Genomic DNA, 15,214 nt, shown 5'->3' on the forward strand with positions numbered 1-15,214 from the left:
ATGGTTTGTAGATAGGAGCAGCTTCATGAGTAATGGACAAGGAGGCGCAGGTTATGCAGTAGCGTCTCTGCATGCGACCATAGAAGCCAAGGGGCTAACGCCTGTCACCTCAGGTCAAAAGGCAGAAATAATTGCATCAATCAGAGCATTGGGATTTGGAAAAGAAAAAACAATAACAATATACACAGACTCTAAGTATGTTTCCTCTGTAATTCATGCTCATGGAGTCATTTCGAAAGAAAGAGGACTTCATAACAGCAGCAGTAAAAGAAATTAAACATGGGCCAGAGATCCTTAAACTTCTAGAAGTGGGACAAGGCCCCAAGGAAGTAGTTGTGGGCCATTTTAAGGCCATCAAAGTGAGGAATTAGAGGCCATAAAAGGGAATAATTTGGCAGACGTGGCTGCAAAAAGGGCTGCTATATCAGCAGAGTTTCTCCAGTTACCTTTAATTCCTTCTCTATCCTTCTATGAATTTACGCCAGAGTATTCACCGGATGAAGTAAGGGAAGCCACTATACAGGGTTACCAGTGGTCCCCAATAGCCAAGGGCTGGATGATAAACCAATGAGGGAAGATTCAAGTCCCCAAACAACTACTTAAGTGTGCTCATGATTCTACGCATAATGGGCAACAGACCTTGTATACCTCTCTCTGATGAAGGTCATAAGCACCCCAGGTATAAAATAACTTATTGAAAAAAATAACTGGACAATGTGTTTATTGCCAGAGGAATGATTAATGTACAAATCAGACCTCCTGTACCTCCCCTGGTGAAAGCAACTCAAATTTAGGCAACTTAACCGAGGGAAGACTGTCAAGTTGATTTTACTGATATGCCCATGGACCCTGGAGGGTTAAAATACCTCTTGGTGTTTGTGGATACATTTACTGGATGGATTGAAGCCTTCCCTTGCGGGTCAGAAATGGTAAAGGGGGTAAGAAAGGTGTTGTTAAAAGAGATGATTCACCATTTGGAGTTGTCTAGATCAATCCAGAGTGATAATGGGTCAGGCTTTATGTCAGAGATCACCTCTGAAATACTCAGAGTTTTAAAAATCAAATGGAGGCTACAGAGTGCCTGGAGACCACAATCGTCTGGAAAAACTGAGTGGGCCAAACTTTAAAAAAACACCTTGAATAACCTGTGCCAAGAGATGCAGGAAGATTGGCTAAAATTATTGCCAATAGCCTTCATTCAGATAAAGGCAGCCCCAAAAGGCAAACTGAAGTTTAGGCTCTTGGAAATGCCCTATGCCAGGCCTTCTAAAGACTCACATTCACTCACAAACCCAGACCCAGGCTATCAAACACGTAAATAATCTGAAGCAGGTGGCAGAAGCACTCAATAAATATGGAAATTTCCGTCTTTCCTTACCTACAGAGTTCAAGCTCCACTCATATGAGCCTGGATATTGGGTCTATCTTAAAACTTGGAAAAGTAGTTTGCCCCCTGATCAGCTAAATCCTAGTTGGGTAGTGTCTCACTTGGTGTTACTAACCACTCACTTTTACATAAAATTAGGAGTCACTGCTTGTATCCATCACACATGGGTAAAAAAGGCTCCCACAGCTGAACATCAAAAGACATCATTGCATAAGATTGATGACCTTGAGTTTTCCTGTGAACTACTCTCTGATTTGAAGCTCTTGTTTTGTTGACACCACAAAGTTAAGTAAATCCCAAGGACCTATGAATCTCTGAATGACTGTCTATCCATCCCAGTATCTGCCCTGGATCCTAACCCTCCCCATATCATTTCAGCATGGTAGGCTTACAAGGAGGCTGTATGTTCCTGGGCAGTAAGGCTAGGTCCAGCAGAGAAGTATGGGAAACCCTGTAACTAGATTATAAAAGGGATGGTGGAATCTGGACAGTGGGGTAAGTACATTCAGATCCTAAATATATACAGGTTCATAACTGTACCACCTTAGCACCTCCACAAATCAAAAGAGGAAAGAACAAGAGGGAAGCAGGGCTCCTTAGTGCTGGGGTAATCTCCCTGACTGAGTCACTAGTGGCTTCAGCAGGAGGCATCATTTATAATGCAGCCACTATCAAAGAAGTCACTGCCATGTTGGCCATGGTAGCCAATGAATCAAGCCTGGATTTGAAGGTGATAGAACTGCCTTCGATTATCTTTTAGCAGAAGAGAAATGAGTCTGGGCCTTAGCTAATGTGTCTTTCTCTCTCTGTGTTAATAGTAGTGGCGCTATAGAAGAGAGTAAAACTGGGTTATTGGAGAAATCCACATGGCTAACAGAAAGAAGCCAGCCAGACTTCCTTCTTTTATGCCCCTTAATAGCTATTCTTCTTTTCTTTCCCTTTGGACTCTGCATATTTAATTCTCATACAGTTTGTGGCTAAAAACATTGAAGCTATACAATTACAGAGGGTTGTTACGCAAGAATGCAAACAACTTGAGGCTATACCTGGTGAGGAATACTTCTGTCCTCTATCAGTCCGTGTGACAATGCCCATGCTCAGCAGGAAGCAGTCACAGAAGATGGACGTTTGCCTCATGCCTCTTAAGATGGAGGAACAGGATAAAACCAGAGGAGGGATGTTGTCACTGACTAACTGCTCCAAGTAACTCAAAGGAGGAAGTGCTTAATTGTTTCCAAAAATTGTTTCTTCAGTTATGTTAAGAGATACAATCACCTGCTCTGAATGGATCCAAACGTCTCTGCAAGAGTGACACCTGCACAGAGGGGCTGAGAAGTGCCCAAGTGTTACCCTGTTTAATTTTAATGTTAAGATCTCTACCTTAGGAGGCGCTTAAGCCTTATTACCATAACATGTGATGCATGTGGAATGATGTTTTCAAACTGCATCTGTGCAAGTGAATAACCACCTCTACATGTAATGGTGAAACTTCCCTTTTGGATATTCATCCTCCATCTGAAATAAAAGGCCCCTGCTTTCCCTTGCTCAGGGAGCCATGGCTTAGGAAAAAATTTCCTGTGGGCTCCTTATTTGCTGCAGATAAATTTTACTTTGTGTGACTACTTCTGGAGAAAGCTTTGATTTCAACTCACCAAGAAGCAGACCTGCTTTTGCTTGGTAACAGAAGTAGTAAGGCATCTTGGTGCCTCTATTCTGGAATCTATTTAACTCCCACCACGTTTTGTTTGTCAAACAAGTCACAATTCCACTTTAATGTATCTATCACTGTGTTCCTTATGGAAACATAAGCCTTCTAAACCACTAGAGCTCATAGTTTCACCTTCATAAAGCAGAGTTTTAGCTGGTAGATCACTAAGGATAATTGTAGAATAGCCACTCTTATTTCCACTTTGGACCCATAAATTACAGGAGAAACAGCAATGTATACTGGTTTCAGACCTACAGCATCTAACACATTGTGGAGGCAATCATTCCATCACTCTAAAATAATACCAACAGAGACTGTCCTATAACTGAGTTTTAAATAGGCTATTCCAATATTCCAGGCACACTTTTTGAATTTCTGAATACTAGATCTTTCACCACTGTTTTTCAGGAACCCCCCAAGGCAGTACTGTAGTGTTGCAAATGTCCACGTTGTGTGGTGCCAGCATATCACACAGAATCATCTGAGAATAAGGCCCTGGTGCTTTCTTCCACATTCAGGTTGTTCATAGGGAATACCTCACGACAAGTTCACGCTTTCACAGAGAAAGCCATGCAATCAAAGTATGGACCATGGACAACTGGATCACTTGCTCATGCAATTTACCTGTGTCTTCAGGAACAGGAGTACTGTTGACTGCAGTGCATGCCTCCCATTCTGGATTGGTGAGCTACACAATATGAAGTGTGTGATGGGAAGTGTAGGTTGCATAGTAACTTGGTAGCTTATTGTCACTCAGTCTCTGTTAGGGTCCATTAAAAAGTTAGAATCTGTTTCTCAAAAGGTGAATAGTTATCTGCAGAAGAAGTTATTGCTTTGCTTTAAAATTCAAAGGTCTGATCTGTAATTCACCACAGGGGCTTATCCAAAGTTCTGAAGAATCTTTATCTGCAAATACACTTCAAGGATGATCATATATGCTGTGTCATATGGCCCAAATAACACAGCAGCTGGCGTGACAGACTGGAATTCTTGGAATTTTCTCTTGTTTTGGGATCCACTAAAAATGGACAACTTTTGGGGTAACTTTGTAAATAGGTTGGAGTAACTTGCCTAAATGTGGTATACGCTGCCCACAAAATCAAAAAAGCCCCACTGAATTTTATGGTTGATGAGGCAGGATTGGAGAAACACTGCCTTGCCTCAGTTTTATTTTAATTCCAAATGGATTTTAATTAGGAGCAAATAAGTCCTGGTAGTCAATTTCAAGATGCAATTTTTTTGTGTAATTTCAAGGAAATTTGAGTCATTAAAAATGGTGTAGGAGACTTTGCATTGGCCTTAATTACTTGTTTTGATGCTTCTGAGGAGTAAGTTGGTAGTGACTTTGGGAGTTTGAGTCTCTAGGAGTACTGAGTTAGATGTAGAAGCCTTGGGGCTCCAGTTGCACTCAGTCTACAGAGAAGCAGGAGAGTGGTGGCCTGTATCTGTGGAGCAGGTGAGTTTAATCGAGTTTACTACAAAGCAGGTAAAATATTCTTTTCCTGATATGGTAACTCTCATGATCTTTTTTTTGTGTGTGTGTTGAGTCACTGTAAATGCTATCCAATTCTGAGTCCAATAATATTAAAGAAAGGAGTTAGTCATGGAAATATTTGGCTTCAAATCCATTGACAAACATTTCACAAGGAAAAGAATAAACTTCCACTTGAAAATGGATATTGTATTATCTTTATATGCACCTTAAATTAGTGTATAAACATTCACAAGAATTGTTACAGGCTCTTAACATCAGCCCTGATATCAGTTCCCCCACATTGAAGCCAGCATATATAGGGTTAAAACTAAAACCCACCACCCCCTTTCCTGCTTCTCTAGCTCCACTCACATGTAAATACCTGTTTCTTTAAACTTGGACTCCTTGAGCTTTACAACTAAATGGGAGTTACAAATTGTTAAAAGCCCAGGTGGCCTGGTGTTGGAGGCACACTAAAGTTCAGCTTATCATGTGTCCTTGAAGTTTGCCAGGAAAGCCCCTGTCTCAAGAATATCAAGGGGTGGAGGCTTCCCAGACCTCAACTCCTGGACTCCAGACTCCCAGCACTTGAACCTGCTTCAAACAGGAAGAGGAGACCAGAGACAACAGCAAAGGATGCCCACCTGCCATCCTCCTATCTCACCGCACCCCCCCCCAACTGCCTTGCTGCAAGCAGTCTCTCAAGGCCAAAGACAGGCTGGTGGAAAAGCACCCAGCTGCACAGGCTACATGTTCCCCCACCCCTACACAAAACCCCAAATAAAAATACCTACCCATTCCTCATAGGGGAGCTAGCAATTTTTGAGGCATGAGTCCTTTCTTAGCTCCCTGTGCCTGGCATAGTAAAAACCTTTCCTCTCCACTCAAGACTCTGTTCTCGTTATTTGGGTTGGCATCGGGTTCAGAGACCAAACTTTTGGTTACAGGATGAGAATTAATTATTTCTGACAGAATTCTTACCTTGTAAATCTTGATCCCTTTAAGAGATGTCCGTATGATGTCTGGGCTGTAATAGAAGTTAACCCACAGACCATAAACTCTAATAAAGTGCACACTACACTCTGGGGTACAGAGGAGCCGCTGGATTCCTCAGCCCTTCAGCAGCCAAGCTATTCAATGAAAGAAGTAAACTTTAGTGAACAAAAGGTGCTAAAATGGGATTGATATATTTTTTCTTGATTTTTCTAATATATTCTACTTTATCCTTAGAGTTTAAATATATCCTCTTGAAAATTTTAGTTGATTTGTGTATATGGGCAAAAAATAGTAACAATATATATTGTTCTCTTGGGCAAGTGTTTCACATTTTTTCACTGACTTTTACACTAGTTTAAGCATTTATGTGCAAGCATTCTCTATAAGTTATGTGAATGTTACACTACTAGCTAATGTGTGGATGTGCACACTATAATATGGTAAGTGTTTTTTATGAAAACACAAATTGCAATGGAAATGGAAAGACATTTCAGAGACTCAGCTTGGTTTGGTATATCCATAGCAGTTATCTGCATGGGGTATATTCTAGATGGAGGAAACTAAGACAAATAACTCAACTCATGTTATTTCGTCTACCACAGAAAGTCATAATGTCTTTGTCACTCCCATCCATGAATCTTCTCTTTAACAGAACAGCTCTCTTCCCCCACCCCCTCCCTTCAAAGGCATTGTGGTGATGTTTGCAAGAACTCTGAGTGTGGAGACAAACTTTCTCCTCTTGGGTTTCACAATTGCCCAGAACTTCAGATTCCTCTCTTCCTCGTGTTTCTGATCATGTACATTATCACTGCAGTAGGAAATTTTGGGATGATAGTACTCATCCAGATAAACCCAAACTTTCACACTCCCATGTATTTTTTCCTTAGTAACCTCTCTCTGGTAGATTTTTGTTACTCTTCCATCATTACTACCAAGCTGCTTGAGAACTTGGTCATGTCCAATAAAAGCATCTTCTACTCCAGCTGCATGTTGTAGTTTTTCCTGTCCTATGCTGTGGTGGTGACTGAGTCCGTCTTTCTGGCAGTGGTGGCCTGTGGCCACTTTGTGACCATCTATAATCCTCTGCTTTATACAGTGGCCATGTCACAGAGGTTCTGTGTCCTCCTGGTGGCTGGGTCATATTGCTGGGGTATGTTTTGCACCTTGGTACTCCTTTGCTATGCTCTCCAATTAAATTTTTCTGAATGTAGCATAAGCAACCACTTTTTCTGTGAGTATACTGCTCTCATCGCCGTCTTGAGCTCCAATATACACATTACTCAACTATTGCTCTTTGGCTTTTCCACCTTCAATGAAGTGAGTACACCACTGATCATCCTTGCTTCCTATGATTTTATTTTTATAAACTAAACATCCATTCTTCCAAGGGGTATCACAAAGCCTTCTCCCCCATGCCTCCCACCAGACCACCATCACCATCTTCCATGGGACCATCCTTTCCCTATATTTTGTCCAACTCCGAAAACTCTTGTCAAATTGTCAATGAGGCCTCTGTGTTATATACACTTCTCAATCCCATGCTGAATCTCCTGATCTACAGCCTGAGGAATAAAGATGTGAAAGATGCCTTCTGGAAATTAATAGACAGAAACATCCCCTTTCACTGAACCAAACTCAAAAGATGTTCCCAATCCCAAGAAAAACAGGAACAGAGACTTCTAAAGCCTATTCCATAGGTTGCATGAGGCCTTTATAGGAGGCTGTGATGTGAAGGTGTCATGAAGAGGTAAACTCAAATCCCTTGCAGCTGGTTGTGTCCTGTCCCTGAAGCCTCGTGTCTTTGTTGGGAGATGCAGATACATATGCCGTGTGATTAAAGGGATGGTTCTTTTCTTCATTCCTTGGTTGCTGTGAATTATATGAAAGCACAGTCTTGGGCTTTCACTCAGCTTATATTGAAAAACACACTGGGTGAGGACAGTTACACCTATTGTGTAGATGATGACACAGAGGTTCAAGGAACTAGCCTAGAAATGACTGAAATGATGATTTAAGACAGGAACTCAACTCTAGTGACTCTAAATCTAGAGCCCTTTCACTATAGCTCCTCTGAGGCTGTTAGTCCGAGAGGTCACAGGAATTAGCTGTAACCTTTGGAAAGGACAATCTCTGGAGTAATTTCAATATTCATAGATTATGCTTGAATATTATTACTCAGAAGGTTGCATCCCAATATTACCAGGTCTGGAAATCTCTACCAGAGTATTCTAGTCTGGTTCATATGTATCAGGACCAGGGTGAATGTAATATACATTTTATCTGGGAATATTGAGCAATCATATTTCAAGATTTCTCTTCCAATGTTTATATGGATGACTAAACAAGCACAGACGACCAATAACAAACACCCTAAAAATTAAAACAAGTTATAGTGGGAAGGGCAACCTTATAAAATTTAAAATAAATTTAAATTTCTTATTATTAAAACAGCGGCTTTTGGGACAAGTAGATAGTCATATGAGAAAGAAGACAAAATTAGTTCTCTTCCCTATGTCACACACCAAAAGAGAGTTCTAAAAGCAAGTTTAAAAGTTAGATTATACGAATATATAAAGCTTCCTGGAAAAAAAAACATGAAAAATTAAAAGACAAATGAAAAGCTGAGAAAAAGTCAATGCTAATGTCACATATAGTAGCAGAGAAAATGAAAATCCTATAGAAAAATACACATAAAATGCAATTAAATAGTCTATATAAAGGAATACAAATAGCCCTTAAACTTATGCAGAGTTGTTCATCTCGACTCAAAATAACAAAGATACAAATGAAAACTGCCCTGAGGTATTATTTCTCATCTGTGAAAATGACAGAAATACAAAAGTCTAATGATATATCCAGAAAGTGAATCTGCAGGGATACAGATATTTTTATACAATGGAGGTAGGAAAGCAACATGTTGCATGTGATTTGAACTACTAGCAAAATTACATGTGCATTTATCTCTTTCAAACAATTACAGTTCTAAGAATCTATCCCAAAGATATAGTAGCAAAAAATATATAAATCACTTATTCCCAAGCATTATTTGCAATAACAGTAGACTGGATTAAATCCAACGTGAAGGTTATTGATTAAATTACGAGTCACAATAGAGAAGTACACAGCTGTGAAAATGGAAAGAGAAAGGTTTGTATATTTTTCTACAGTGTGCTCTCCAGAGAATTTTCTTAAGTGACTAAAGACAAGATGCAGAAAGGTTTTCATAGTATGATAAGTTGTGTAATAGAAGAGGGAAAGGTAAAGCAAAAACTAATAAAGATGGAAGAGATGAAAGAAAACTTTAGGAGTGTGTATTATAGTTCTGATTTTGGAAAATGTAGTACTTTACATAGTTTAAAAAATATATTCGTATGTCAAAAAGTAAAACAAAATCTCTAAAATTTGAAAACAAAAACAAATGAATGGTATGTGCTGAAACAGCACCTCACTATGGTCTTGTCCAACCTCCCTATTTAAAATGGAACCTTCAATTGTATATTTTTTGCATTTATATTTACTGGAAAATAATTACATACTTATTTTTTTTTTGTATCCTCCATTAAATATAAATGTGCTGACAAAGAGACATTCTTAATCTTTCTCCCCAATATGCAAGGTTGTAACTAGCTCAGGGTAAACCTGTAATAAATATTGAATGAATGAATGAATAAGCGAGTAATTATGTATCCTCACTATACACTTGACCTTCTTTCCCTGGTTTCTGACTCAAGAGAGGACATTCAGCAGAGTAGGCATTTGTTTTGGTTTGTTTTATTATATTTTGATTGCTGAGTTTGAATAATCACTTCTAAAACATCCTTATCATTCTTTTTGATCTCTTTCCTCTCTGCATTCAAGTTCCTCATGGTTGTGGTAAGTTTGACTCTATTCCCAGTTCCTTGGAAGGTCATATTTTTCACTCAGTAAAGATTCATGGCACACCTACTTTATGCTGTTTACTGATCTCGGATCTTGGAATATATCAGTGAACAGAGCAATGAAAAACCTCTGCTTTCCTGGAACTTTTATTATAGCAAGGGAAACAAATAATGTATAATAAATGCAATAAATACAGACTAAAAATATATTTGAACCATGTTAAGTGCTTTAAACAGTAACTTGAGTAGTTGTGTAGCCCCTGTAGAGTATTAACATATTCATGGAAGTTTTCAGCAAAAAGGTACATTTGAACAAAAATTCAAGGGGAATAATTCCAGGGTAGAGAAAATACTAGTAGAAAAGACCATAAGGAAGGAGTGTGTGAGAATTTTTGAGAAACAAAGCAAAGAACAAAGTAAGGAGGTCAGACTAGCTGGACAAAGTAGAGGGGAGAAAGAGTAAAAGATAGGACATAGATTTAAAAGGGGACTAGATTGTTTTCTCAGGTTAATATTTAACTTTGTGAATCTTTCTGCTTTAAGTCTCAATGAATTGTGATGACCCAAAAGATGGATCTTCACACTTCTCCAATATGGTGAAAGTAGATAGTATGGAGGCAGACGGTTATTCCTGGCATATAGTAGTCACTCAATTAATATTTGATAGTGATGACTCTTATAAATGCATGATTTTGATAATTGTGAGAAAGTATGCAAGTGATAAGGGGGCTGAGGAAAGTGGTCTTAAAATATGAACTTTCATAAGAAATGTCCCACATACTGCTCCAGGTTTTCTAGTACACAAGAATTACATCAGAGAAAGGTGATTAATTTTAATTGTTTATTCCATGACCTCAAGAGAATGAGGCGATAACTGGTCTATAGGGTTCACGTCCCAAAGGTAGTGACTGTAGCTATAAGAACACGTGCATCACTCCCAATCCAGAGAGGCCCTCCCTTTGCCATCAGCAGGTTTGTTTTAAGATTCTAGACACAGATTGGTTTCAGTTTGAAAGTGGGGTATGTAGAAAACAACATGAAGGGGGAAGTGACCCTTTAGATCTAGACAGGTCTTGAAAAATATCTAATCCTTTCAAAAGTTACATATCTGAACATGCAAGGAAGAAGACAGGCACTTATTCTACAAAGCTCTGTGTTCCAGGACCTGGCTCAGCCGAGCTCCTCAGCAGCCCTGTGAACAACAGGTGCTGGGGAAGAGGAAGAGAAGAGCTCTAAGAATTTGGAGGAATGTGTGTTGTTCTGCTTCTATAAATTTTTGGAAGAGGAGTCAATGTAGAATGGACAAATAGATAAATCAAAAAACAAGCAGAGATTGAATAGACTCTCTAGTGAAAATAATTAAAAGGTACCAGCTTTAATTAAGATTATAAAACAGGAAACACGTGTCCTCTGAGAGCAAAAGTTACAACAAAATGAGGGAAAACTTGTAGGGAAGATTTCAGCTGCTGTCTTTCCATGGCTCAAAGATATTGAAATTTTTACCAGCAATTGAATAATAGCATTTGGTATATAAGGGCCTAGACATTAAACATAATATTAATTTAAAATTAATTCTTAAATGCCTTAGATAAATTAGAAATTGTATTGAAAAAACTGTGATAATTAGAATGTCTGGCTTTGCACTGGATTATCTTTTGAGCTTGCCTTTAACACTCAAATTTAGTAGTATAGGAACAGATAAGGTCCTCATGTCTCACTTTTGTGTATGGTCTGACACTCTTATTGATGAACCATCTGAAACACTTTTCTTGGGCTGTAGGACCAGAGATGGCCCCATCAGAAATCACAGAGAAAGAGTCTTCCAGTATGGTAGGATCTTAGAAGTGTGGACAAACAATTAGAAAAATATAATTTTTTGTATGACTATTTTCTTGCAAAATGTCTTCAGAGTGTGGTACTACCTCCAAATTACAGTCCTGCTCCCTCACAGGTAATATAGGAAAGAATGAATATCCTATGTATCTTGACGGGAGAGAGGAGAGAAAAAAGAGAGACAGAGACCTAGGAAATGCAAGTTTCTAGGTCAGAGTCTTCACTGTAATTACTTATTCCTGGGAGAGATAATTTCCCTAAATCTCATTCTTGTTTCATATTGATGCTGCTTTCTAGTATAACTATGTGGCGTGTGTGCTGTCATTGGGCTATTTCCCATAGATTTAGAGTCTCTAGTTTGTCAGCTAAAAGCATGATGATTAATAAAGTAAATAAGCTAGTATCTACACTACAGATGTAGGGTAGAAAAATGGATACAGGACTTGGAGTCTGGGGATCTAAGCTCTAGTCATAGACGTGTAGATTGGTCATTATTTGCATGTCACTGAGAAAGCCAATGTTCTTCAGCTTCTGCTTTGTCACCTCTAGAGTAAAGAAGTAGACTAGATTACCTTTGTCATCTGTTCCAATTTTATTACTCCTCAAGAAGTGAAGAAAGATTGACAACTAGAAGTCCATGAGCTGAGGAGTGTACTTTCTAAAAGAAATAAGATTAATTTTGATAACAGATTTATTGGGTCAGAGAGAAAAGCAAAGATTAAAGTGCTATATGGAATTAACAATAAAGGCACAAATGCATGGTGTTAGGAGTGTTCATTCTTGATGTCACAATGTGAACATATGATGCAAAAATTAATCTATTTAGAAATTTCTCATTTTATTAATGTTTGCAGGGCTGGCATAATCAGTTATCACATTATGTTAGGCTTACTTTTTTATGAACTTATAATGTTCAAGGAGAACTGAAAGTGTTATGGGGAGGATTTTATTTAAAATAACCATGAATCTCTTGATTTCATGCTTATTTGTAAATCTTAAAATTACAATTGAGAACTTAAAAATGAATTCAATATTCATATTATATTTACTTAAAATTTAAAAATGGTTATCACATTTTAGAAGTTTAGACATTTAGCATATCTTGCATAAAAAATACGTAGAGAAATTCTGAAAGAGATACTTTGCTTCATCTTCCAGTTTTGGTGATGGATAGTGAACCAAGTTTCTTATATCTTCACTCTCCTTTATATTTTGTTTTCAGGGCTGATTCAGATTTTGACAAACAGAGACCATGATACTATTGAAGAGAAACAAAAGTGGGGCCACATTCACTCTCTTGGGCTTCTCAGATTACCCAGAACTGCAAATCCCCCTCTTCTTGATTTTTCTGGCCATCTACAGTGTCACTGTTGTAGGGAATATTGGGATGATTGCAATAATCAAAATTAACCCCAAACTGCACACCCCCATGTACTTTTTCCTCAGCCACCTCTCATTTGTGGATTTCTGCTATTCCTCCATCATTGCTCCCAAGACCCAGGTGAACCTAGTTGTAGAAGACAGAACCATTTCATTCATAGGATGTTTAGCACAATTCTTTTTCTTTTGTATCTTTGTCATAACTGAATCCTTTTTATTAGCTGTGATGGTGTATGATCGCTTTGTGGCCATTTGCAACCCTCTGCTCTACACAGTTGCCATGCCCCAGAAACTCTGCGTCATGCTAGTTGTCGGATCATATGCATGGGGAGTAACATGTTCCCTGATACTCACATGTTTTGCTATAAAATTATCATTTCAGGGTTTCAACACAATCAATCACTTCTTCTGTGAGTTCTCCTCATTGCTGTCCCTCTCTTGCTCTGACACTTATCTCAACCAGTTGCTGCTTTTCGTTTTTGCCACATTTAATGAGGTCAGCACATTACTCATCATTCTCATGTCTTATGTACTTATCATTGTCATCATCCTCAAGATGCACTCAGCCAGTGGGAGCTGCAAAGCCTTTTCCACCTGTGCCTCCCACCTGACCGCCATCACCATCTTCCACAGCACCAACCTCTTCCTCTATTGTGTGCCCCACTCCCAAAACTCCAGGCACACAGTCAAAGTGGCCTCTGTGTTTTACACAGTGGTGATCCCCATGTTGAATCCTCTGATCTACAGTCTGAGAAATAAGGATGTCAAGGATACATTAGGCAAAATAATGGACACTAAAATCTTTTCTTATTGAGCATATTATTTTAGTGGAGTTTGTCCCTGGCACATAAATGAACTCTGTCCATAAAGGTTGATTTTAAAGATACAATTAAAATTAATGAAGAGTTAAGGTTGTGCAATGGAAAAGACATGGATTTTGGTTCAAAGAGATTAAATTTCACTCTTTCTCTCACTGGGAAAAAAAGTCATCTCTCATCTTTAATTTTTCATCTACAAAATTGAGATAACATAAACTAGCTCCTAATCATATTGTTCAAATTAAAAGACTATATAACTAACATATGTAATAACTTATATAACCTCAACAATCATTAATTTTATCCTCTTTCTTATGACATATTTGGAGTAGACTAGGCTTTCACAAACACATGAATTTCTCCTAAAAATGTACAAATAGCAGTTCAAATAAGACATAGTCTTCATCCTTCAAGGAATGCAAAATCTAGTGTTGAAAGTAGGTTTGTGAACAAATTGACCATTGAATAAGGTAGAAATACTAATTATCATAGAGTGTTTAAGAGAAAAAATGTCCAAATCCATTTGGGCACTTCAGGGAAGTCCTTCATAAAATAGGTATTGTTTGAACTTGTCCTTGGATAACAGGATGGACAGAATGTTAGGGGCACATTTCAACAAAGAGTTGTATGCAGGAGACAAAAGCATGACAAATTCATGGAGGTCAGAATGTAATACCGAGTCAATGATCCAACAACCTTCTTATTGAGCTAATACCCTATAATGTGCATGTGTGTGTTGTATAAACAGGTTACTTGACATGAATGGAAAGTTGATAAGACATGGTTTATCTTCTGAATGCATTTCAAAGCAACTCCAGAGTGGCAGTATGAAAAGCGGACTCCAACAAAAGCTGAGAAATGGTAGACTGGATATCAGAAAATCTTATATGCAAAGAGTAAGCATGATATGTGCCTACGCAACCTGTACTTCATGCTATCATTCTGCCTGTGAAGACATCAAAAGTATGATAAATTCTTTATGATTTTTTTTTTTCTGAATGGGAGCATAATCTCTGAGTGCTTCTCAACACAACTCTCACCTAAAAAAATTGTCTGGAGTTGTATTAAGCATTGAAAACTAATTACCTATACAAGTTTATTAAAAATAAAATAAAATCTAGACAGTCATTAGCATTAAGACCTATTTAATCTGGCAAATTAAATATAGTAGATCTTTCCAACAGTAACTCATTTTTCCTTGAATAACTGGTACACCCTTCTCCTTCTGTTTACTCAATATGGCTATATAAATTCTAAACACATCATCAACATAATGGAAGAAATACATTTATAGGTGTTTGGTAGTGGCAAAAAACGGGTAACAATTTTATGTGGGCTCAATAAAGTTATTTGAAATGTTCATATTATTTTGAACTCATAATCATTATTAAAATGTTTCATTTATGTGCATTATTTGATAAGGAACCAAATAACCATTGCATAAAAATAGATAAAATATATAAGAAACAGTGTTTTAGATACAGGATGTCTGATGAGGGAATGCTTTTCTCTTTTACTGAGATCTGTGTCTCTGGGTATTTACAAATTGATCTTTTAGTACACATCTGGCAGTTATACAATTTATAATTTTCTTTGAAATTAGGAAATTATTTTTATTAATCTTAAACTGAATCAGTGATGGGTAATGCCTCTTTATAGAGAATTTTATTTTATTTCTGTCCTTCTTTGTCCAAAAATGATCACATTTTTGGCAGAAGTGACATAACTCACTTAGCTTTT

General features: G+C 37.9%; 1 protein-coding gene and 1 pseudogene across 1 annotated transcript; both read left to right on the plus strand.

Annotated features, from left to right (window-relative positions):
- Positions 1 to 221: 221 nt before the first annotated feature.
- On the plus strand, positions 222 to 7,193 carry LOC138917585 (olfactory receptor 5D14-like; annotated as a pseudogene).
- A 5,335-nt stretch (positions 7,194 to 12,528) lies between these two features.
- On the plus strand, positions 12,529 to 13,470 carry LOC138917534 (olfactory receptor 5D18-like). Its single transcript, XM_070234679.1, has one exon. It carries the CDS (start codon positions 12,529 to 12,531, stop codon positions 13,468 to 13,470), a length of 942 nt encoding a protein of 313 aa, XP_070090780.1.
- The last annotated feature ends 1,744 nt before the right edge of the window (positions 13,471 to 15,214 follow it).

The sequence above is a fragment of the Equus caballus genome, chromosome 14 (genome assembly GCF_041296265.1).
Source record: "Equus caballus isolate H_3958 breed thoroughbred chromosome 14, TB-T2T, whole genome shotgun sequence".
In the NCBI taxonomy this organism is placed as follows: domain Eukaryota; kingdom Metazoa; phylum Chordata; class Mammalia; order Perissodactyla; family Equidae; genus Equus; species Equus caballus.

What these genes read in the sequence shown, in the direction of transcription:
- LOC138917534 (XM_070234679.1), top strand. Translation starts at nt 12,529, where the DNA reads ATGATACTATTGAAGAGAAACAAAAGTGGGGCCACATTCACTCTCTTG.